Source organism: Lissotriton vulgaris, chromosome 3_1 (genome assembly GCF_964263255.1).
Source record: "Lissotriton vulgaris chromosome 3_1, aLisVul1.2, whole genome shotgun sequence".
In the NCBI taxonomy this organism is placed as follows: Eukaryota; Metazoa; Chordata; class Amphibia; order Caudata; family Salamandridae; genus Lissotriton; species Lissotriton vulgaris.
In genome coordinates, this window is record NC_141689.1 from 1839025185 (window position 1) to 1839051171 (window position 25987).

A 25987-nucleotide genomic window follows, 5' to 3' on the forward strand; every position below is an offset into this window, starting at 1 on the left:
CAAAGTGAAAGTACCTCCGATGGGACCACAGGCTAGGGATACAGAAGTATGCATCCTGCAAATCCAGTGACAGCATCCAGTCTACGAGGTCAATGCTAGCAGTAATTGAGCTAGGGTCAGCACTTTCAACTTCTCCATTTGGAGGATGAAATTCTGGCTCCTGAGATCTAGCACGGGGAGCCGCCCACTGTCCTTTTGGGTAACAGAAAGAAACGTGCATTGCAACCTAGGCCTATTTCCCTGTCTGGCACCAACTCTAGTGCTCTTTTCAGAAGGAGATCTGCCACTTCTTGCTGTAGAATGGTCAAATGGTCAGGAGGTGAGGAAGATGGAGTAAGTGGGATGGACGGTGGATGCTGAGGGAAGAGTCTAGCCCCTTTTTTCAAAGTAATGGCTGTCCCGGATGGATGAAAAAATGGGACACCAGCCCTCCCACAGGCTCCGTGTAGGGATGAAGCAAGAAACTAGGCCTGCTTTCCTTGAGGGGCAGGAAAGGAGGAGGAGGATTGCAAGATGGATCCACTGCCACTTTCTCTGGAATGATCCCTGTATTGATAAGCGAGGGGGATAGGCTGTTGCTGGGGCTGTTGACATTGTCTGGAACGGGAGGAACCTCTCCTAAAGCCACAAAAAGTGGCAAAATTACATGAAGTCTTGGTTGTTGGTAGAAACTGAAGGCCCAGTGAATGTGCTGTGACCCTTGATGCTTTGAACCTCTCAAGTACGGAATTTGCCTTATCCCCAAAGAGGCGCACTTCATCGAACGGAAGAGCCATCAAATTGGACTGGAGTCAGAGGAGAAATCAGATGTCCGGAGCCAGCAAAGCAATAAACTGAGAAATAGGTGCCCATGGCTGGGTAACTGTCAGTTGGGTCAAGACCTGAACTTAATAATGTGGCGGGAAGCATTTTGTCCATTGGTAATGACCTCTTGAAAATTGTCTTTCATGTCTGGAGGGACATGCTGCAGCATCATTTGGGCCATGTTCCACAAACCATGGTTGCATCTGGCCAGAAGACAATTGGCATTTAATGACTTCAAGGCAATGCTACCAGCTGAATAAGATTTCTTGCCCCAAGCCTCTAGTCTTTTGAGCTCCCTGCCCGATGGCATTTTGGCAAAAGCTCCACCCAACTGCGTACTGTAAGAGGACGCCTGTATCACCAGGCTCTCTGGTGATGGATGCATTTAAAGGAATGGTGGGTCACCGGGTGTTGCTCAGTAAAGTGGATTAACAGGCCTGTCGACAGGCAGTGTAGATGGCGGATTCTCCCAAGTAGCCAGGAGAAGGGGAAGTAATGACTCATTAAAGGGCAGCAAGGGCTCTAATTTTGCAGAGGAGGGCAATAAGATCTCTGTGAGGACTTTAGCTTTAGTTTCAGCTGATGGAAGCTATGAATCAAAGGCCTCTGCAGTCCTCAACATGATTTTATGGAGAGACATCACCTTAGGAATGGGTGACCCAACAGGGAACTCAATGGCCAATTCAGGGGGGAAGTATCAAGGCCACTAACTCATGATAGGCCCGGAAAATGCTGAAGGGGATCATGCCTTTGGTCTTCATAGATGAGATCGTTAACAGGATCTGAATCCGTACCAAAGCTTTCATGAAGGCATACTCAGTAAGCCTCCTCTTCCAGTATCCTTTGTGCCTCTCTACGGGAGTAAAGTCTGGGATTGATGTAGGTCTGCTGCTCTGGTGACTCTGTATCCAGAGCTGATGGTGGTCATGAAGATAGTTGCGGAGCTGAGAACCAGAGTGCTGGGTCAAAGCAGGGCTGAGGTGCCAGATCTGAAAGTGTAGCACTGAACAGCATTGACTAATATGGCATGAACATTGGGAGCCATTCTGTAGCCATCGAGCCAGAGTGTGCCCCGCACGGCTTTGACACCTTTGCAAAGATGTTATACATGGCATTGGGGAATGCTGCTGGATCAGAGTCTGGTGTCCGAAATTTGTGGAACTGCAGCATTAAAGGCTTAGCTGTAGGAGCCAGCGCCAAAAGTTTCAATGTGGTCTGTCTGTAGCCAGTCCTACCAGAGGAGCAATGCTGCACAGAGGATCATCTGCTGAGATTTTGAACAACTCCAGTTCAGAAGCCAAAGTCCTGTAGGAAACTGAGAACGTTAAGGAGACTTACCTTTTGACTTTTGGGATTTCTTGTGGTGTCTCCTCCACTTGGTGGATGAGGAAGATGGGGAACAGGAATGGAGTCAAGAATGTTTTCATTGCCGATGGTTGTCCCTGGCCCGAGCCAAAAGAAGCTTGGCCTCCTGCTCCTTGATGGCCCTAGGATTCATAGTGAGGCAGGAAGAGCAAGATTGTGCGTCATGGTCGGAGCTCAAGCACCACAAACTAATTGAATGGGGGATTGTGATGAACATCTGTCCCTCACAATCCCTAAAGGGTTTAAAACCCAATTTCTGAGGTGGAGAAATTGGTACTGCTTTTAATTTTGTATGATAAAAACTCCTCAGAGATTGAAGCTCCGGGCCCACCTTGAAGGCACAGAAAAAAGCAAAATGGTGTTGATGCAGGCACTTTTTGGACTCAGGGATATTGCCCAACATCACTTCAGGCTCCGACTAGGTCCATCGACTTTAGTGGCAGCACTAAGGCTTTGAATGTTTGTGGATGCAGTCGGACGCCTTGTGATTGGTCTGCAGGTGATAATCCACAGGTAGAATTCTCAACCAGAAATGCGTGTTGGTGTAGGGTGTGACTTTAGGTTGGTACTATTGCCAGGTTGCAGGGATGCACATTGAGTCCATGATGGATGGTGTGCAGATATTCTTCCATGTGCCTTCCGATGAAAAAGCTTTGAGAAAGAAAACAGATCAGCGGGACCTTCATTGCCAGTTCTAAGTAAGAATAGCTCAGGGAAGAAATGGGTGGGCCAAAGGGGGCAGCAAGTCTTGTGAAAAAAAAAAAAAGAAGTCAGAAGCTGGCTGATTGGCAAGCCTTAAAAATTTACCCAGCTGAAGGGAGTGACTTGGAAGAAGAGATGGAAGGACTTAAACCTGATCACTAAAATCAACACTACATTACTTATTTTTGCAAGGGGAGAAAGCAGTAACATGCAGCGCTATCAATTAAAAAGTTTAGGCAACATCGTCCTGATGGATTAAACATACCACCTGTGCTTCTGGTTTCGCATGCACGCAATAAAAACCCTATATCAAACTGAATGCAAAGTCAAAAAAGGTTTAGGAGGTCAAGTAAAGAAACACACCTGCGCCACATCTGTATATCAGTTTCGATTGAGAATAGGAGATCTGTGAGCAGACGCTGATGCATTGGGGACCATTTAAATTCAGGAATACGAAACATGGTTGATCTGGAATCCCTTCTCTGTCCATTGGATGCTGAAGTAGAGGTTTGGTCTTGCCCTGATGGCTCCTGTAGTCTTGTTTGCTAAAAAAAATAAGACAGTTTAACACTAGCATGACAGATGAATCTAATCCCTGATGTACTTACCACCTGGACAAGATAAAGCAAGGACACGTCTCAGCTCTTATTAATCCATATTAGTAATTATTAATAAAAAACGTCAACTGGCTATCTACTACATACCAACAAGTTCACTTTACTTAAACAATGGAGGAAAAGGTTGTAGGATTACCATAATTATTAATAATGGGCTACTGGTCTTAAAAGTAGGGTACAATAGAAACAATACGAGACAGTGCTGAATAACATTTTAGTGTTTTGTGCGGCTGGCTGTTACTCTGGATTGCAGAAAGGCTTTGTTGCTGTTACATTAATGCACAAGTTACTTACCTTCGGTAACAATAGATCTGTAAGAAACATTAGTAGTGATAGATTTCTTACCTTAGAACTACTTCCAGGCGTCAGACTGGATCCGGAATGTTTTTCGTCAGCAGTACCCCTGCGCGTCGGTAGGCGTCTTTGTGCGGCTCCACCTGCGTCGTTGGCGCCGTGATGCCGTCATCAGAGCTACTTAAGCGGGCCCACGCGCGCCGACGTCCGTTCTGTACACGACTTTCCGCGCCAGGAACGCAGAGCCATGCAAGATACTGACCACTGGTGCCATGATACTAGGGCCCTGAAAAGGATTACCTTAACCCTAGAAATCAGTTAGCAAAACGGAGAGGATGGGTGGGGCGGTAAGGAATTTATCACTACTAATGTTTCTTACAGATATATCGTTACCGAAGGTAACTTGTGCACCTGAAGTGATAGATTCCTTACCTTATATTAGATACCCAGCAATACCAACCCCGGTGGTGGGTCTGCGAGACCAGAAAGTCCTGGAGAACACAGCAGCCAAAAAAGCGGTCTCTCCGTACTTGGTTGTCCAGGCAGTAGTGCTTAGTAAACGTGTGCAGCGAGGCCCACGTAGCTGCCTGACAGATGTCATGCAATAGAACGCCGCGTCCCAAGGCAGTAGTGGCTGCCATCGCCCTGTTAGAATTGGCGCGCAACCCTACCGAAAGCTCCTTAGCTAAGGAGTAACAAGCCATTATGCACAGAAAGACCCACCGAGAGATGGTCCGCTTGTGCACTGCCCGACCTTCCTTGGCGAACAAGTAGCCAACAAAGAGCTGGTCATCCACTCGGAACTGTTGTGTGCGACTCAGATAGAAAGAGAATGCACGTTTTGGGTCCAGAAGGTGGAGCCTTTTCCTTTTTAGAGGGATGCGGAGGCGGAAAGAAGGTGGGCAAAGTGATTATCTTCCTGAAGTGAAAGGCGGTGACAACCTTTGGCAGAAAGGAAGGACGAGTCCTCAGAACAACAATGTGTACGGAAGGACAGAGAGAAAATGAGGTTTAGAAGAAAGAGCCTGGAGCTCGCTCACTCTTCTGGCAGAGGTGATGGCAACCAGGAAAGCAGTCTTTAGAGTCAGAAGACGAAGAGTGCAATTATGAAGTGTCTCAAAGGGAGCGCACATCAGAAAGTTAAGAACTAGATTCAAGTCCCACCGAGGCATCACAAAGGGAACAGGAGGAAACGTGTGTGTGATGCCTTTCAAGAACCTATTTACAACAGGGGACTTGGAAAAGGGAAGGCTGATCTGGGAGCATTAGAAAGGCGGAAATGGCCGACAGATAGCCCTTCATAATGACCAGAGCAGAGCCCTGCCGGGCCAAAGAGAGAAGAAAAAGAAGGACCTCTGAAAGAGGGGCAGATAGGGTAGCCATAGCCTTTGCTGTGCACCATGCCCCAAATGTATTCTGTAGGAAGGTGGATATCGGACTATGGTTACCCCCAACTTTTTGCCTGGTGTTTTGCTGGTTTTTCGACTTAGTTGACCTGGGGCCCTGCTATTCAGGACCCCAGGCCCACTGCTCTCTCTGTAAAATGGATTCCATGTACTCTAGGTACATATCTAATTGGATACTGAGTCACCTTATCAGCCCCTGTACAGTGTACCTTAGGTACCCAGGGCATAGGTGCACCCAGGGCCTACCAGGGGCTGCAGCATGCATTATGCCACCCCTGGCTGGCCATCCAAATCTGACACAACTGGCTGCACGACAGCTGGGGCAAGGTGGTGTAATCACCCTTTGCTTTAGATATAGTATTCCTATATCTAACCCTAAAAATGGACACATATATTCCTATCAGTCACTCCTATGGCAGGCCTCATCAATCCTGAAGGCAGAGTGCTTGGAATTATGTGAGATGGTGCTCTGGCATGAGCTGAGCCCGTTTGCAGCTTGCGGAACCAAGTCCTAATAGCTGTTCCATGATAACGCTATACCATAAACTCTTAAGTGCATTATGTACCTCGCGGTCACATGCTAACTTTGGCATAGCATTATTAAAACATGTCTAGTAAGGTGTCATACGAATTGGAATACTAACCCCCTCGCCAATTCTGGCGACTGGGTTAGCATTCCACCCTTCTAAAGGGACACGACATGTATGTAACTGTGAACCCCGGTTAAAGTTAACTCGAGCCTCAGCATCACAAAATGGATGCTGCCACCACAAACACAAGTCTGACCTCCTGCTGCTGGGAGTCCTTCCAGCGAGGGAGGTTTAGACAAAGGGTTTCCTGCCTTGGGAGGCGAGAGCACCACCTCAGACAGGATTTTGTGTATTAGGTAGGACAGGGCTCAAAGGAATGAGACATGCCTTGGGCACACAAGGTGCCCTGTGCATACACCGGTCAGAACCAGTTCCTGGGGCACTCCAGCCCCAGAGCTGGCGCAAGACCGGACAAAGGAAAGGGGGTGTAACCACCTCCCTTCCTGGTCCCACCCAGAGGAGGGACCTAGTCGTAGTGCAGCCCCCTTTAGCTGAATAAAGGTAGGAGCTGGTCCCATTCCAGATTAGATTATCCTGAACAACTTCCCAAGAAGAAACTCTGGACATCAACGTTCTGCTCCACAGAAGACTGAAGATATCTCCCTTGTGGGCAAGGGATGTCCACCCTGCACCAGCAGGCACCATCAGCGTACAGCGCCTTCCCTTTGTCGTCTTCCTGCAATGATCCAGACTTCAGAGCCCGACGAGACCCGGACTCCCAGACCTCTCCGACCTTTACCCACATCTGCAGCACAGCTGAGACCCGTGGGTGCGACGAGACACGTGGGACCGGCCATCTTGGAAGAAGCAGCACTTCGCTCCAGCATGACTTCAGAGGCATCCTCGTCCAAGTGCTTTGGGGACTGAGAAGCCCCGACCCCAAGCAGCTCCTGCATCGAATATCAGCCCTCCAGCATCCACGAGATCTGCGTGGGGCCCTTCTGCCTGTTTGCTGCTCGACGCGTTGTCTGGTCACTTGCCGGCTGGCTTGTGACCTCCTAGACGACGAACTCCGACAACTTTGCTGCTGGTCTGGTTGCTCCAGACTGGCCCTTGCTCCCTTCGAAAAGAGGAGCACCCGGACCCTCCTGGTCCACTCCAGACGCCGTTTCCACTCACCGCGTGGGTTGCCTTTGCCAAGGCCTGTTGAACCCGAATCCGGAGAAGACACCGCCAACAGCGAGAGCCTGCGTGGGACAGCTTGTGCCTCCACCCTGGTCGAAGACACCACCTGGTCCACGTGGCTGCAGAGACAAGCGTCAACCTTCACCTGATCGCGACGACGACATCTGGTTCCACTCCTGGTTCCACTCCAGTCACTGGCTAGTGACTTTGAACATTGTCCCCTCTGCTTTCAGGTTCTTCTCTTCACTGATCCACCCTTGGATCACACCGGACATCTTCCTCCTGACCGCCTGCAGCATCTTTTCCTCCAAGCTCCATAGACTTCAACGCCGGAACCCGACACTACTTGGCACCGATGCACCCGCTGCCTGTGGGTGAGGTAACACGAGCATTTTGGTGCTCAAGGGTAGCTGGACTCTCCTAGTGTCCAGTTCCACAGTCGTTTTAGTCCTACCTAGTCAGGGACGTCCGTACTCACCTGTTCTTTAAACTGTACTGTCCATAGACGATTGTACGCATCTCGTGTGTGAGTTCACACTCTGCACACGCGTTCCGTGGGCCTCCTATTACTTACCTCCAGTTAGTATAGTGTGGTCCCAGCGATCCTACAACCTCTGGACAGCTCCATTCCTTTGATTGACTTTCGCATTCCATTTATTTAGTATATGGTTTGTTACGCCCCTCAGGCGTTCTTGTAAATACTGTGCGAACTCGTATTTCCTTTCAAGTATTGTCATGCGCTTAGCCCTCGGACCTCATAAAGAGTTCAGAGGTGTATGTTAGTTAATAAATATCTGATTATTTTCATAACAACCTGTGTGGTGTCCTTTCACTTGGTATTCAAGGGGTTATATGTGGTAAAACAACTGGCTTCACATGCCATTCAGAGTTTAGCTTAAAGACTGCTTTTGTCCACAATACTAGGATAGCTGGTCTATAAGGTTGACATACAACCAATCACCATAAGGGTTGTTTGGACTGATACAAGGTGATCACTAGAACTAGTGAGCATCATATATCAGGCCAAGTTCTCACATATTCCACCTACAGGCGTATACCATTTTTGTGGAGGGACGCCTGGCTGCCAGAATAACATTACAGATTTCGGGAGGCAGTTTGAAAGACTGTCGCTGCTCAATCTCCACGCAAGGAGGAGGAGACTGGACATGTTCGGGTGGAGGACCATCCCCTGCTGCTGCGAAAGAAGATACTCCCGAAGAGGCAGACGGAACGGGGGAATCGATGCTCATACTGAGTAGCTCGGGATACCATACTCTTCGAGCTCAGTCCGGAGCCACAAAGATGACTTGGGCCCAGTCGCGCCTGATCTTCTTCAGCACTGAAGTGGTATAGCCGGAAAGGGGTACAACAAACCGCAACTCCACTCTCAACGAAAAGCGTAGCCTAGCGAGTGTCGCCTTGGAAATTTCAACACGCAGAACTGATGACATTGCTTCGGTGGCAAACAGATCTAACCAAGGCTCTCCCCACTGCTGTATGCGACCTTGCGCCACGTCAGAGTTCAGAAGCTATTTGTGATCCAACATGCACCGACGGCTGAGTTTGTCCGCCCTGGCGTTCAGAGAACCTGCCAGGTGTTGAACCACCCAGGGACATGCAGTGTTGTTTCAGCCAAGCCCAAAGACGCAGAACCTCTTGGCATAGGCTCCACAACCTCACCCCGCCCTATTTGTTGCAGTACCACATGGCGGTGGTGTTGTCCGTGAACACTTCACTTCCCAGGACAGAGGGAAGGAATGCTTTCAGTGCCAATCTGATCGCCCATTGCTCCAACAGGTTGATGTGGAGCTGGGACTCTGCCGGAGACCAGAGGCCTCTGATCTGCGCCTCTCCCATGTGGCAGCATCATCACAGAAGGGACGTGTCCGTCACAACTGTATGCTCCGGTTGGGGAAGGGAGAGGGATCTACCATTGACCTAATCGCGATTCGTGAGCCACCACTGCAATTGCCGTGCAGTGCCCTCCGAGATCTGGACATGATCGGACAGGTTGTGGTTGCCCCGATGTTGTGCCCCTGGAACTTCAGGTCCCACTGCAGAGCCCGCATATGCCATTGATTGATTGATTTGGCGAACAAGTTACTTACCTTCGGTAACGATATATCTGTAAGAAGCAGTAGTTAGTATTAGATTACTTACCTTAGAATATCCCCAGGCGTCAGACTGGATCCAGAAACTTTTGCGTAGCAATACCCCTGAGCGTAGGTAGGCATCGTCCGCGGCTCCGCGTCCGTGTCGTTAGCCCCGGAATGACGTCGCCGGAGTATTTAGACGCCGCCCTCGCGCGCTGTTAGTTCTTACACACAGCTTTTCCGCGCCAGATACGCAGAGCCATAAAAGAACAAACACTGGTGCCATGAAACTAGGGCCCTAAAAGGGGATGACCTTAACCCCTAGATATCGGTTCACAGAATGGGGAGGATGGGTAGTTCGGTAAGGAATCTAATACTAACTACTGATTCTTACAGATACATCATTACCGAAGGTAAGTAACTTGTTCATCTGAAAGAAACAGGTTAGTATTAGATTCCTAACCTTAGAATAGATACCCCAGCAATACCAACCCCGGTGGTGGGTCTGCGAACCAAAAAAGCACACTAGAAAGTCCTGGAGGACGGAACGGCCAAAGAAGCCATCTCTCCGGACTTGGCTGTCCAGGCAGTAGTGTCTTGCGAACGGGTGCAGCGAGGCCCACGTAGCTGCCTGACAGATGTCCTGAAAGGGGACTCCCCGACCCAGGGCAGTATTAGCCGCCGAAGCCCGAGTGGAATGGGCCCTCAGCCCAACAGGAGGTTCCTTTTTAGCCAAGGAGTAGCATGCCTTGATGCACAAAACGACCCACCGATAGATGGTCCCTTTCTGCATCGCCCTTACCTTCCTAGCTCTCACGTAACCAACAAAGAGTTGGTCATCCACCCGGAACTGGCGTGTACGATCCAGATAGAAGGAAAGCGCACATTTTGGGTCCAGACGGTGGAGCCGCTCTTCCTCTTTAGAGGGATGCGGAGGCGGAAAGAAGGTGGGCAAGGTGATGGACTGCCCAATATGGAAGGCTGTGACTACCTTGGGTAGGAAAGAGGGTCTTGTCCGCAACACAACCTTGTCCGGATGGACCGAGAGGAAAGGAGGTTGGGAAGAAAGAGCCTGGAGCTCACTCACTCTCCTGGCAGAGGTGATGGCAACCAGGCAAGCAGTCTTAAGGGTAAGAAGACGGATAGGACAGTTGTGAAGTGGCTCGAAGGGAGCGCACATCAGATAAGTCAGTACAAGGTTCAAGTCCCACTGAGGCATCAGGAAAGGAACAGGGGGGAAAATATGAGTGATGCCCTTCAAGAACCTATGTACAATGGGGGGCTTGAACAAGGATGGCTGATGAGGTAGCCTTAAGAAGGCTGAAAGGGCAGAAAGGTAGCCCTTGATAGTACCCAGAGAAGAGCCCTGCTGGGAAAGAGAAAGAAGGAAGAGGAGAACCTCAGAAAGAGGGGCATTGAGAGGATCCGAATCTGTTCCACCTGCAGGCATATACCGACTTTGTGGAGGGACGCCTGGCTGCCAGAAGCACAGTACACACTTCAGGAGGCAAGTCAAATGGCCTCAACTGTCGCAGCTCAATCTCCAAGCATGGAGGTTGAGACTGGACAGGTTCGGGTGGAGGACCGTCCCCTGCTGCTGCGACAGAAGGTCCTCCTGAAGAGGCAGACGAATCAGGGGATCGACTGACATACTGAGTAGCTCGGGATACCAGTACCTTCGCGCCCAGTCCGGAGCCACAAGGATGACTTGGGCCCGGTTGCGCTTGATTTTCTTCAGCACTCTGGGTAGAAGTTGTATAGGCGGAAAGGCGTACAACAGACCGCAACTCCACTTGCGACGAAAAGCATCCCCAAGCGAGTGCCGCCTTGGAAATTCCAACGCGCAGAACTGATGACATTGCGCGTTCTCTTCGGTGGCAAATAGATCCAACCAAGGCTCTCCCCATTGCAGAAAGAGGCCTTGCGCCACGTCGGAGTTCAGATGCCATTCGTGATCCATCATGCACCTTCGGCTGAGCTCGTCCGTCCTGGCGTTCAGAGAACCTGCCAGGTGTTGAACCACCAGGGTCACCCCCTGATGGTCCAGCCACCGCCAGAGGCGCAGAGCCTCCTGGCAGAGGGTCCACGACCACACCCCGCCCTGTTTGTTGCAGTACCATATGGCAGTGGTGTTGTCCGTTAACACCTGCACTACACTCCCCCGGACAGAGGGGAGGAATGCCTTCAGTGCTAGACGAATCGCTCGCAGCTCCAGAAGGTTGATATGGAGCCGGGACTCCGCCGGAGACCAGAGGCCTCTGATCTCCGTCTCTCCCATGTGGCCTCCCCAGCCCTGGAGGGACGCGTCCATCACAACTACGTGCTCTGGTTGGGGAAGGGAGGGGAATCTGCCGCTGACCCAATCGCGGTCCGTGAGCCACCACTGCAGCTGACTCGCAGTGCCCTCCGATCTTCATGACCTGGTCGGACAGGTTGTCCTGATGCTGGGCCCACTGAAACTTCAGGTCCCACTGCGGAGCCCGCATCCGCCACGGGGCGTGATGCACCAGAAGGACTCAGGAGACCATCAGTCCCAGAAGCTGCAGCGTCAACCTGACCGAGACCCAGGATTAAGGCTGAAAGATTGGGATCAGAGCCTGAATATTCCAGACCCGCTGTTCGGGGGGGATAAACCCGAAACTGCGCCGAGTCGAGGACCGCTCCGATGAAGAAGAGCTTCTGAGAGGGGCACAGGTGTGACTTCGGCACATTGATGGAAAACCCCAGCTGGTGCAGGAGGTCCACCGTTGTCTGGAGGTGGCTGACTACTGTCTGGGGCGAGCCCGCCTTCAACAACCAGTCGTCGAGGTAGGGGAAGACTGAAACCCCTCACCTGCGCAGATGAGCTGCGACCACCGCCATCACTTAAGTGAACACACGAGGGGCGCTGGTAAGGCAACAGGGGAGCACAGTGAACTGAAAAGGCTCGTGGCCCAACGTGAATCAATGGTAGCGTCTGTGGGCAGGCGGGACGGGAACATGGAAGTAAGCGTCCTGCAAGTCCAACACCACCATCCAGTCTTGCAGGACTAGGGCAGACAAGACCTTTGCCAGTGGGAGCATTTCGAACTTCTCCTTCCGGAGGAAGCGATTTATGTTCCAAAGGTCTAAGATAGGATGCAGGCCCCCTTTGTCCTTCGGAACCAGAAAGTAGTGGGAGTAACAACCACGACCTACTTCTGGCATCTGAACGCGCTCGATGGGCCCCTTGGCCAAGAGGGCCGCAACTTCCTACTGGGGAAGCGCCAAGTGGTCCCCCGACATGCAGTGGTACTGAGGTGGCATGGCTAGAGGGATTGCCTCGAAGGCGAGGGAGTAGCCACTTATGACAATTTGAGGTACCCACTTGTCCGAAGTGATGTCACGCCAGTGGTGGAGATGATGGCGTATTCATCCACCCTCTGGCGTCTGATGGGCCTGAAGTGTCGGACTAGGAAGGAAGGCTTTGAAGCGGATGCTGCAGGGGTGGAAGTGGACTGGCCCGCCTGCTGGCCCCTTGAACCGCCTTGACGGTTCCCATGTCCGCGGCCACGCTGAGGTTGTTGCTGCTGTAGCCTGTGGCTTTGCAAACTCTGAAAAGCAGAAGGCGTAGGAGGCCGAGCGGCCGACAGGCCCAAGGACTTGGCCGTAGCCCGGGAATCCTTGAAGCGCTCCAACGCACTGTCTGCCTTGTTGCCAAAAAGGCGAATGACATCTAAGGGCATGTCCATCAAGGTGTTCTGGACAGCCCCTGAGAAGCCAGTTGTCCTCAACCAGGCGTGGTGCCAAAGCGCCACAGTCGTGGAAATCGATCTGCCCAGTGAGTCGGCAGTATCCAGCCCATAACCCATGGTGAACTTTGCTGCATCCCTCCCGGCCGCAATCGCTTGGGAGAGAACTGCCTGGGCAGTTGGGCAGCACCTGCGCAACCGTGTCCCACAGAGAGTGAGTATGCCGGCCCAAGAGGCATGCGGTGTTCACAGACTGCATCTCTAAGCTGGCAGATGAAAACAGTTTCTTGGCAAACTGATCCAGCTTCTTGGATTCCCTATCCAGAGGCGAGGTTGGGAAAGTGCTTTGGGAAGCGGAGGCTTGGACCACCAAGCTCTCGGGGTGGGGTGTTTGGTGAGGAAGAGGGGGTCGCCCCAAGCCGGGCGATGGCGTCGGGCCACGTTCCTATCCACAGGAGCCCCTGTCTTGGGCCTGGACCAGGTGCCCAAAAGAACATCTGTCAGAGCCGCATTGAAAGGCAGCAAGCGCTCCGAAGAGGTAGCTGCCAGTTGGAGCACTTCTGTCAGGTGGTTAGTCCTGATGGCCACTGTAGGGAGATAGAGGTGGAGAGCCTCTGCTGCCCTACGCAACACCACTGCTAAACTGGCTCCCTCCTCCGTAGCCATGGTAGGAGGAGACAGCATGCCAGGGTCAGGTGAGGTGTCAAGGCCACTGGTCTCCCCCAAATCCTCTGCCCAGTCCTGATAATACGCACAGTCCTGTGCTAGAGAGTTCTCAGACCCCTCCCAGTCCTCCCCTTCCTCCGAAGTCTGTGGAACAGGCTCAAAATAAGGAGGATGGACATAGGGCATAAAAGGCCCCTTCGACGCCGGTATCTCCATCGATCGACGCCAATCCAGCACCGTGTCGGGGCTGAAGCTCGGGACGACGTCCCGAGGAGGGGGCAACGTCGGAAGAGGTGCCGGGGAGACTGGCGCCGGTGGAGGTGTCACTAGGTCAACCGGCGTCGATCGGGGTCCGATCGCGGATCCCGGGGGGGGCCTGCGGCGCAGAGGCCCGAGCCGGCGGCGAACCCGGGGCCGGAGCCGCCGTGGATGGTAAGGCAGGAAACCCCCCGTCGGGCCCGTAGGCGTACCGGCAGGGCCAGACGGCCCAAAGAGTCGGGCCATGGCAGCAAGAAACTCTTGCACCTGGGCAGGCGTCGCACCCACACCCAGGAAGGAGGGGTAGACTGGGGGGAAGACATCGCAAGCTCCGCTGGAGCAGAGGGGGTGGCACACCTGCACCCTCAGCCGCGGTGCGCAACCGGCGAGGGGAAGTCGAAAAGCGACTATGCTTCTTCGACTTCTTCTTGGAATGCTTGAACTTACCCGACCATGAGTGCGAAGACTTAGATCAAGAGGAGTGGTGATGACGACTCCGCGACCGGTCCCTAGACCTCCTACGGGACCTTGAGCTGCTTGGAGCAGACTGCCACGATTCAAGCAACTTTCGGGCCACTCCCGCAAAGTCTTCGGCTCCATGACCTGGCAGTTGGGGCACGAATTGGGGTCGCGGTCGCGCCCCGGGCAGTAGAGACACACGCGGTGGGGGTCCATCACCGACATCATGCAATGACAGTCCCCACAGTTCTTGAAACCGGGCATCCCTACGACACCAGGAGTCGATCGACTCGAAAAGATGATGTAAAAGACCTCGAAAAAGTCAGTTAAAAATTGACTGGGGGTATTTGCTCTTCCCGGATCTGCGCTTGCTTGCGCGGAAAAAGAAAGAACTGATGTCAGCGCGTATTAGTAGCTCCGACGATGTCATCACGGCTGCAACGACGCATGCAGAACTGCACATCTACCAACACGCAGGGGTAATGCTGACGAAAAACTTCCCAGATCTAGTCTGACGCCTGGGGGTAATTCTAAGGTAAGGAATCTATCACTACGTGTTTCTTTCAGATAAAGCAAGCATGAGGTAGGCGTCTTTGCATGTAAATGTAAATGTAGTAGTACTTGTATAGCGCACAAATGGACCCATGAGGGTATCTCGGCGCTTGTACGCATACCGCTGTGGAACCCTTCCTGGCTTTTCCCTGTGAAGTGCCCACTCCTGGGCACCCCAAAGGTGAAGCCAAGCATCCTAGTGTTGTTGGGGCCGTTGTGGAGATTAGGAAAGCTATTGCCCAGAGTTGCAGAGTGGGACCCATGATTAGAATAGGCACCAAGGCGAGAATGATCAGGTCCGAGGAAATTGAGCCCAAGACCAGCCGAGGCGGGAATTGAACCCTGGTCCCAGGCGAGACTTCTGCATCAGGGTCTGCTGCTCTAACTATTGAGCCACACTTCTCCATGTAAAAAGACTATGATGGCAATAAAATGATTGGAAGCTAATACCATGCAGTTATCATTCACTAAGCAGCGATGAGAGAAACATGACCTCACATAGTGATGATGCAAAGTAAATATGTAAAACACAAGCCAATAGACTGCAGACAACCTCCTCCTTTAATGCTGCTCAGCTCACAGATTAGCCCTTATTCCTATCTGGGCTAGCTTCTAGGTTATACATTTATCCTTATTTATCCTAATTTTTATATTATTTAATGTATTAAGCTTGTGTGACTATACAATGACCATCTTGTATTTTGGGGTTCTTATACTTTGTGCTTTCTGTTTGTCAAAGTTTTTCTGTTGTGATGCTGATTTTTTTCTTCATTTTGTATCAGCATTTGTAAAGGCGCTGTAACCCTACGGGCATCCAGCAATAATGCTACTTTCCATGACAGGAAGTTGAGGTTGACTTTGTGTGTAGGTTCAAATGGACTCTTCATTAACTTTTAGCACCACATTAAGCTGCCACGCATGAAGAGGACCTCTTATTGGAGGGAAGACCCTGAATAATCCTTTACGGAATTGCTAAATGATCCTATTAAACCACAAAGATATTGAGTATGAAGATCGTCAATACATATGATATTGCAGCCAGGTATACTTTAATTGATGCATGGACCAATCCTGATTTTGCAGTGACAAATATTTGTTCTGATGATGCTTGAATAGGGTAAACATTCGACTTCTGGCACCACAGACAGAACTTTTTCCATTTTATTCTATACATTTTTGCAGTGGTGTCTGCTCTTGCTTTTGTAAGAATGTCTCTGCAGTCTTGGGGGCTATTTAGATCTGAGAAATCATGTAATTCAGGAGCGACGCAGATAAGTGGGGAAAAGTTAAGTCTGGATGAAGGACCTGGCCTTGGTTCACCATCAAGATTGTCATGAATGGTTTCAGGTGAATGTGGCTGGTTTTGGATAGCAAGAGCAGCTCCATGAACCAATGATGTCTGGGTCATCTTGAGGCTATCAGGATTCTACTACACTGTTAAGCTTTCATTTTGCTGAGAACCCTGGGTGTAAGAGGTATCGGGGGGGAAATCTGATTCAAAGATCCTTGACCATCTGATCAAAAAGGCATTACCCTACGGCTCTAGATGTGGATGCCAACTTGCATAAGAATTATATTTCTGGTGCTCTTTCCCTGCAAAGAGATCTAGTGCCAGTTTGCCCCATATGGAGAAGATGATAGAGTTATCATTTGTGGCAGGTATTCCTTGTTCTGCTTAGTGAGACCGCTATGAGGTTGCTCGTCCTGGGAACATGTTCTGCCCGAAGTGATATCCCATGTACCATAATCCAGCTCTAGATTTCTTGAGTTTCCCTGGAAGGAGCTAGCGATCTTACGCTCCCTTGTTGGTTCACAAAGTGTATGCTAATGGTATTGTTTGTACAAACTAACAGTGACGAGACTGCTATCCATTGGTGGAAAGCTTGAAGCCCTAAATAGACTGCATTGAGGTCTCGTTGATTGATGTGCATGCTCTTTTGGTCCAGAGACCCCTTTTCCACTTTCCACTTATTTGAAGGTCTTGCAGATGGCCTCCACAGCCCTCTAATGAGGAATCAGGGGTTATCATGTAATCAGGTATTTGAGGTAAGAACGTTAAGCCTTCAGAGAGATGGTTGGCTTTTGTCTACCAGTTTAGAACTTCTGTCATATGTGGAGTGATCTTGACCAGATTGTCTAATGAGCCCTCTGTCTGAATCCATTGCTTGTCAAGCTCCTCCTGCAGAGGTCTAATTCCAGACGGGATAAAGGGACCAGAGATATGGCAGAGGAAATCATCCCAAGGAGCTATTTGAACAGACGTACTGAAAAAGAATTTCTTCTCAAAACCTTGAGGGCTAGCTGCTTGAGACTGTCTGTCCTCGGTGGGATCCAAAGTCGCTCCTAGGTACATTATTCTTTTTTCTGGTAATTGACAGCTAGAACTGTTGAACAATGCTAGGCAAGCCGCTGTGGCGTTCGGCGTGTGACGTACAATTGTGTGATAAGAGCATCAACAGCCCAAGTATCGGATTTACGGGTAACCGTCGGTTCTTACGGAAGCTGCCACAGATGCAAGGCATTTTGTGAAGATGTGGGGAGCTGATTTGAGGATGAATGGGAGGACTTTGAACTGATAGCGAGTGCCAACTACAGTGAATCTTAGAAACTTGTGATGTTTGGGGAGCATGGGGATATGGAAATATGCATACTGTAATTCCAGGGTCGCCATGTAATCTCCATGGTTGAGGAGATGCAGGATGTCTGGAAGGGTGAACATACGAAAGGATTGCTTCCATAGATATTTGTTTAATTTTCGGTGATCCAAAATGGGTCACATTCCCGTGGCAAATTCTTTATGAGGAAAGAACTGGAGCAGAAAACCATTCCCTTTTGGGGGTCGGGCACTTTTTCTATTGCTCCGTTGCTTTACATGGTGAGAGCTTCCTTCTGGAGTAAGGAAAGACGAGGTGGTTGCACTCCCTTTGGTGAAGTGTTTGGCAGTCGTTTGATGAATTCCAGAATATGATCATAAGTGATGAGGTCTAACACCCATCTGTCGCATGTTATTGCTGCTATTAATGGGAGAAGGTAGACATTTTTTCATCCACAGTTTGATTTGAATTGGGCTCAATCAGCACTTGAGGAATGTCACTACTTTGTTTGTGTCTCTTCCCTGGGGGGCTTGTTTCTGTTTAGGTGTTTGCTTTATTAGAAGCTGCCACTGGTGGCAGTTAATAGGACTGCTGCTGGTAGGATTGCCTATACTGCTGCCGGAAGGGTTGAAATTGTTGAAACCTCTGGTGGCCTCCTCTGTAAGATGTAAAACCTCTCCCTCGTGTTCCATGAAAAGGCTCTTTTCTAAATTGCAGAGTGCCCAAATATCTTGTAGTACTGGTATATGTCTTGATGGCCTGTAAAACGCCATCCATGTGTTTTCTAAATAGGGCTTTGCCATCATAGGACTAGGTTCTTGCTCTGTACCTCAGGCCGAACAGACATCGTCTTCAACCATCCCTGCCACCTTAGGACCGCAGCTCCTGCTAGCGGTCGAAACACAGTTGATGCTATAGTTCTAGCACAGTCTATGATCTCAGAAGATATTCTCTCTCCCTCTTACAATATTCTTTTTACTTCCACTCTTTTGTCTTCGGGCACGAGATCTATGAAGTCACTAATGTCAGACCACATTTGCGGTCATACTGGCCCAATATAGCCAAGGAATTGGCCGCAGGTACTGTAATAGCGGACACTGAGGAGAATCTCTTGCCGATATTATGAAGGCGTCTTTCTCTGCTCTGTCTGGTGAGGCTGAGATGAGCGTGGAGGGATCTGAGACAGGTGCTGAGCTGTCAGATCACTGAATCCTACTTTGGGTGACCTATTAGACAGGCAGGTGAATACCCTAGCCCCTTATACTTTTTGTTGATTTGAGGTAAAACAGCCGAGATCAAAGCTGGATTCTTCATTATTCTCGTTCTCCCAGATGTAACCAATTATTGGCATTGCTAGCACGGATCTTTTGGCAGGCTCTTTAAAATCAGACAAACAGTCAAACTGTTTAACTGTCATTGCGAGCTGGAATCTTTTTGCAGCTCTTTCCACAAGATTACAAAAAGCTCTGATGTCGTCCGTTGGAGAGTCTACCAGTTGAGGAGCAGGTGAAGATGGAGGGGGAATTAAGTAGCCATTCCATTAGTTTGGATTAGACATTTTCTTTTCTCTCTGCCTCTTCTCTGTCTTCGTCTGATGAGGAGGAATCACTCTAGAAGGTCCCGCAATGTTGGAAGCAGGTGTCATCCTGGCTGTCAAAAGTAGCGGTATAGGAGTTCTTGGAGACTGGGGTGGAGGCGGAATGCTACGCTTTGTTGGGGATAGTGGCTTAGTGGGCTACGGAAACCTCTTTTAGCATTCTTCTATGTTCCATGGTTCCATGTCCATCCTGTAGCATGCTTTGGAGGTCAGGAAACGAAGCTAGAGGAACCTGCACCATACCATCTTGGGAAGGAGAGAGGCTATAATGCTGGAAGTGTTCCCCATGCGGTTTAGGCCTTTCAGGGTATTTTGTTTGCTGAGGTGCATAATAATCCTCATAATACTGTTTAACATCTTCATTATAATTCTGATAGTTGACGTAGAGCTCAGAAGGGCTGAGGGCCGTTCTAAAGCATCATTTGACTCTTCCACATCAAGAAGGTGACTCATAGGGAAAGGAGAAACTTTATTTGGGGAAGTATGCTCAGGAAGCAGGAATGACTTTGCACCTTTTACTCTCGGTGACAGTGACGTCCGTGTTGTTGAGTCCTTGCTGCCCTGTTATGAGGCCTCAACTGCTGTAGTAGTGCCGTCGATGGAGCCTTCGTCGACACCTCCATTGACGTGATCGACGCAGATGATGTAGGGGATGGTTGTGCAGCAGCCATAAACACAGAGGTAGACATCACCATAGTCTCCTTCGCAGTCAGCTAAGCTGGTATTTTCCACAGCGAGGTTGTCGCCATCGAGATTAACTGCTTTGTCGTCGACGGGTCTTAAGAGGACTTTCCTGGGCACACTCCAGAATTTCAAGGTGGAGCAGTGGGTTCCGACCTTGTAGTTTTTTAGGAGGATTTTAATTTTTTTCTCCTTTTGGGAACTTTCTCTGCCAGACTCATGGTGAGTCTTCTTTAAGGCCTTTCTGGACTCCTCTGACGTTCCCGGATGAGACAACCTTTCCCTTTTGTGTGATCTTTTCTGAGAGGTTGAAGAGGTGTCACTATCTTCATCCTCAGAAAGAGGAGATCTTAGGATATTATCTTCTTTTGCCAGAGAAGAAGCCTCCCCTTCCTATATTTTAGGGTCTTAGTTGAAAAGGAATGATAGATCTTGCACTCCTTTACCTGATGTGTAGGGTAGAGGCAGTAGATACAGTCAGAGTGTGGGTCTTCAGAATAAAGTCTTTTCTTCCACAGGTGCCACAGGGCCCGAAGAGTCCTTTCTTTGATTACTCGGACATGGTAGTAGGTATTTTGAAGGCTAATTGTTTCCACACTGGTTGAAGAAAACTGAGCAGAGCTCAGGGAGACTTCCTTCACGACGTGCAGTAGAAAATCTGAGGGAATCAGCCTCTGATGGGAGTATTCTAAAGGGGGCTATCGCCTGATTGGCTCGAGTTTGGTTCCTTTTAAATGACATTGAAAAGTTATTAAAGTGAATGTCATTATAGGCAATGGTAATGTTATGTACTGCTTTATTATGGTACGATGGGACTTCGACGTCAGTGAATGACTCAAGCATGTGAATCTATTAAAGATCCAATACTGGAGAAGAATATATCTATCAGTAGACCATAAGGTTTGGTTTTAACATGCAGTTAATTTACTTGCCAAAGTGTATGTTACTGTTGCACAGATAGAAGAAATAGACTCCGGCTGATAAGGGGATAATGTTAAAATTAAGAGGGAATGCTCCTAAAGCAACCATGTAACCAGCTGCATGAGTTGATGAGAAGCATGGGCTACCCATTGCTCGTATCGCAACTGATAAAATAACTTCAGAAACAGTCATACATGCAGGCATGTTGTCACACAATATTACTTAGGAGGAGGGCATCCTAGTGCGGTCTTGAAAAATGTGAAGTATCTGATAAGTAGGCGTTGGAAGCAAAAAAAGGTGATGAGGCTTTTAAAACATGAAAGCAGATTGCTACATGCTAATGGACTGGATCAAATTTGGTAAGGAATGCCAGGGTTAACTACTTAAGCAAGAAAGGGATGTCCCGCCAATGCAGACTTTTCGTATTCTAAAGTACTTAAGTGTGAAGGTGGAAGATGATCTCAAGAGCCCTGCCAGAAAGGGAACCTATGCATGATGAAGTAGGGCCCTGACTGATACACAACCCTATGACAAAAAAAGGCAGTAAATAGAGCGTGCTTGGCCACTGGGAGCCACCAGCAGTTAGGCCAAGTGGGCTGATTTACTTCAACGTTTGCTGAGAACAAGTAACAGGTGAGTGGCCACATTATGAACAACCTGAAACCTGGACAGCAGATACTTAAATTAGACCATGATCAATGAATTCCAACAATCTAACAAGGGCAAAATGTCAGCCTGAAAAATGGTGTGCAGTGACAATGGCTAGGTTTTCCGCAATAAGTTCAAAAGACAAAAAAAGAACAAATTCTGAATACAACATTGCAAGTGTGAAGCTGATAAGAGTTTGGTATCAAGTACTATTCTGAGATTCCTAGCAAAGTCGGAAGAAGGGGGGAGAAGTTTGCAGCTCCTTCAACCACTAAAGATTGGAACACGGTGTAATTGAGGACCAAAACTAAGCACTTCAGTTTTACCTCAATGACGCTAAATTGCATGAATCAAATGATTTATGTAAGTGCGTCAGCTTTTGAAATCCTAGATAGCTGTATTAACACCCTCTTCATACATGTTTGTCTTCTACATATGAATAAAGATGCATCCAGATTCTGAAAAAAGTGGGACTCAAGGGAGAGCTCTGCAGGATTAGATGAATAAAGTTTGAAATCATACCTGAAGTTCGAGTTACTTACCTTTGGTAACGATGTATCTGGTAGAGACGATTCCAGCCGCATATTCCTTAACGTAGAATTATCCCCAGGCGTGAGACTGGATCCGGAAAAACTTTCCTGCCACAGCATCCCTGCGCGCCGGGGGGACGGCACCACGTGACTCCGCCTTGACGTCATCGGCATTCGGGACGTCAACGAGGATACACAAGTCCCACCCCGGCGCGCCTACGTCAGTTTTCTTCTGAGAACTTTTCCACTCCACAACACAGAGCCAACACTAACAAAAACTGTGAGAATACTGGAACAGTGTGTGAAAAAAATCAGCTAAATAGAAAGGGAAGAAACAAATGGTGAGGAACAGCACCATCCATAATAGTGGCCGGCACTATGGCACCAAAAGCCATGTAAGGAAAGGACAGAGCACAGCTATTGCAAGCAAGCCTGCAATCAAATACGACAGCCTCCCTGGGGGTGTGAAAGCATGTGAAAAATTGCACAGCAGATAAATTCTGCAAACACAGCCCAGAACAGAGAAGGGTATTAAGGCCAGAACGGAAGAGGAACAGCAGTTCACCCACAGACAACACCAGCAGGGAGAGACATCTCCTGAAAAGAGCTAAGGTGTGAGATCTAGCCAAGAGACCTCATCCCCAAGGTCTGCAGAGTAGTTATAAGTGCAATCAACAAAAGGAAGAAGAGCACGAGCAGACCCCACACTGGAGACCAGGGTACAGGGGCGCAGAGCACCCATGACATCAACCAATCCCCAGAAGGGAAGAAATGGAGCAAACCACAAGACTAGCATCCCCCTAGAGAGGGAGTAAGAAAAGGCACTCGCAGAAGACAACCACCCTGAGGCAGGCGAGTGCAGACGACCAAAGAAGGGTCCTCGCAGAACGGGGAAGAAGGGCGGGTCGTGAAGGAATCTGCGGCTAGAATAGTCTCTACCAGATACATTGTTACCAAAAGGTAACTCGTACATCTGATTGAGACTACTAGCCGCAGATTCCTAACGTAGAATAGATGCCCTAGCCAGACCCAAGGGGAAGGAGGGTTTGCGAGAGGACCACTCCAGCTCAGGTGAACACAAGACCCCAACAGGGAACAAAGTACAGGGACAGGGGAAAGAGCCCAGTCCTCCCCCTCCATGCAGAAGAGACCCTCAGCATCGTGAAAGAACGCCGGCCCCACAGGGGATGTGTTATAACGACAAAAGAGGCAGCCCAGGCCTCAACAAGCAGGCGGAAGCAAGGGCAATACGAAAGGAGGCCAGCAGTCAATGTACCAGGGACCTCCACTGGAAGCGCCAGAGGTACAGGCAACGCAGAGGAGTACCGAGGAATAAGAGCAACCCAGAGACTCCAAGGAGAAGGGGTAGAAATGAAGACAAGAGACCTCCACCGGGAACACACCCAGTGAAGAGGGCCGCCGAATCCTTCACAGCTGGAAGACAACAGGCCAGACAGAACAATCAATCAACATTTGTAGAGCGCACTACATACCCGTGAGGGTCTCAAGGCGCTGGAGGGCGGGGGCGTTACTGATCGAACAGCCAGATCTTGAGTAGCCTCCTGAAAGTCAGCAGGTATTGGGTCTGTCATAGGTTAAGTGGGAGGGTGTTCACGGTCTTGGTGGAGAGGTGGGAGAAGGACCTCCTGCCGGTGGTTATCCATTCGGAAGCGCTGGATGGTGGTGAGTGAGAGGTCGGCGGAGCGGAGCTGGCGGTAGGGGGAGTAGAAGGAAAGTAGTTTGTTGAGGTAGGCTGGGCCGGTCTTGTGGAGTGTCTTGTGTGCGTGGATGAGGAGCTTGAAGGATATCCTCTTGTTGATGGGTAGCCAGTGCAGGTTTCTCAGGTGGGGGGGTGAAGTGGCGTGGTACATCGAGGATCAGTCGTGCCGAGGTGTTCTGGAAGCGTTGCAGTCTTTTGATGAGCTTGATCGGGGCTGCTGCGTATAGGGCGTTTCCGTAGTCGAGTCTGCTACTGACGAGGGCCTGGGTGACTGTTCTTGTTTCTGTCGGGATCCACCTGTAGATTTTGAAGAGCATGCGGAGGGGGTTGAAACAGGAGGAGTAGATTGCGTTGACTTGCTTGGTCATAGAGAGCGTTGAGGCGAGGACGATTCCTAGGTTGCGTGCGTGGTCGGTTGGTGTCGGGGCTGCCCCCAGTGCAGTCGGCCACCAGGAGTCGTCCCAGGCGGAGGGGTTGGAGCAGAGAATGAAGACTTCCTTTTTGTCCGTGTTCAGCTTCAGTCGGCTGGTCTTCATCCAGTCAGAGACGGCCTTCATTCCTTCGTGGAGGTTGGCTTTGGCGGTGATGGGGTCCTTGGTGAGGGAGAGGATCAGTTGAGTGTCGTTGGCGTAGGAGATTATGTTGAGGTCGTGCTGTCGGGCGACGTGTGCGAGCGGGGCCATGTAAATGTTGAACAGTGTCGGGCTGGGTTACGCCGCAGATCATCTCGGAGGCTTCGGATCGGAATGGGGGAGGCAGACGCTCTGGGTTCTGCCGGTGAGGAAGGAGGTGATCCATTCCAGGGCTCCGTCACCGATCCCAACGACGTGGAGGCATGTGCGGTGGCAGACGGTGTTGAAGGCAGCGGAGAGGTCCGGGATGATGAGGGCTGCAGTCTCACCGCTGTCCAGCAGTTTTCTGATGTCGGTGGCAGCGATCAGGGCAGTCTCTGTGCTGTGGTTGCTGCAAAATCCTGAATGGGAAGGGTCCAGGATTCTGTTTTGAGGTATCGGGTTAGCTGTCTGTTGACTATCTTCTCGATGACCTTGGCCGGGAATGAGAGCAGAGAGATGGGCAGGAAGTTCTTGAGGTCTTTAGGGTCAGCCTTTGGTTCTTTGAGGAGGGCGTTGTTCTCGCCGTGTTTCCAGCTTTCTGGGAAGGTCGCGGTCCCGAGGGAGAGATTGAGGACGTTGCGCTGGTGGGGTGCGATGGAGCTGCTGGCTTGGTTGAAGATGTGTTGCGGTAATGGGTCTGATGGGGAGTCGGAGTGGATTGTGCTCATGGTCTTGATGGTGACATCGATGCTCACGCTGGTCCAGACTAGCAGGGGGTCGTGGTCGATGGCGTGCAGAAACTGTTGTGTTGCTGTCTGTTGGGGCTGTCTGGGTGTTGAAGCGGTCGTGGATGTCAGCTATCTTGCGGTGTAAGAAAGTGGTGAGGGAGTCTCACATGGCTTGTGACGGCGGCATGTCATTGGTGTTGGAGCTGGGGTTGGAGAGTTCCTTAACGATGTTAAAGAGCTCCTTGCTATTGTGTGCGTTGCTGTCGAGGCGGTCCTTGAAGGAGGTCCTCTTGGCTGTCCTGATTAGGTGGTGGTGGTTGCGGGTGGCGTACTTGTGGGCTGCGTGGCTGTCTGGGGTCTGTTCGCTGTGCCAATTCTTCTCTAGCTTTCGGCAGGCTCGCTTGGAGGCTAGGAGTTCTGGGGGTGAACCAGCTAGCCTTCTTGTTGGTATCTCTGTGGAGGGGTTTCTTCAGCGGGGCGAGGGTGTTGGAGCAGTCGTCGCTCCAGCGTCTGAGGTTGCGGGCAGCGTCGTCAGTGATGGAGGATTTGGTGGGTGGGCTGAGAGCGTTGTTTGCGTGTAATTGGTCTTCGGTGATTTTTCTCCAGCAACGGCGGGGGATCTGTTGGGTGGGGTGGTGTATGGTGGGTTTCTGGAAGGAGAAGTGGATGCAGCGGTGGTCGGTCCAGAGGAGTTCGGTGATGTGGCTGAAGGCGACGTGGGGGCTTGTGGAGAAGATGGGGGCAAGCGTGTGGCCTGCGGAGTGGGTCGGGGTTGTGATGAGATGTCTCAGTCCGAGATTGGCGAGGTTATCGATCAGGGTTGTCGAATTGCTGTCTTTGATGTTCTTCAGGTGAAAGTTCAGGTCTCCGAGGAGGATGTAGTCGGTGGAGGTCAGGGCGTGTGTGCTGATTAAGTCAGCTATAGAGTCGCTGAACTGGGGTCGGGGTCCAGGGGGTCTGTAGACTAGGGTGCCTCTGAGGGTGGAGTTGAGGTCTGGGTGGATCTGGAAATGCAGGTGTTCGGCGGAGCTGGAGAGAGTTGTTGGTGCTGGACGAGGCCCTGATGCTGTTCTTGTGGACGATGGCGATTCCTCCTCCGACTCCGTTGGTGCGGTCTCTGCGGGTGATCTTGTAGCAAGCAGGGAAGGCTATGGCTATGTCGGGTGCGGAGGAGTCGTTCATCCAGGTCTCTGTGAGGAAGGTGACATCCGGGGATGTTGTGTCGAGCAGGTCCCAGAGTTCGACGGCGTGTTTGCGTGCCGAGCGGGTGTTCAGTAGAATGCATCGGAGGTGGTTGATGTCTTTCTTGGCGGGTTGTTCGTCGGCTCTGATGCTGGTGTAGCTGCAGTTTCGGCAGCTGGAGGGACCGTGTG

The 25987-nt window shown here is 50.4% G+C and overlaps 1 protein-coding gene across 1 annotated transcript in view; it reads right to left on the reverse strand.

Annotated features, from left to right (window-relative positions):
- Positions 1-25987, reverse strand: part of LRBA (LPS responsive beige-like anchor protein) — a 2444222-nt gene that overhangs the window by 1965918 nt on the left and 452317 nt on the right. Inside the window, exon 24 of the mRNA XM_086962285.1 lies at positions 3235-3416. Coding sequence (XP_086818411.1) covers positions 3235-3416 — 182 coding nt within the window. The remainder of the gene's footprint in view (positions 1-3234; positions 3417-25987) is intronic.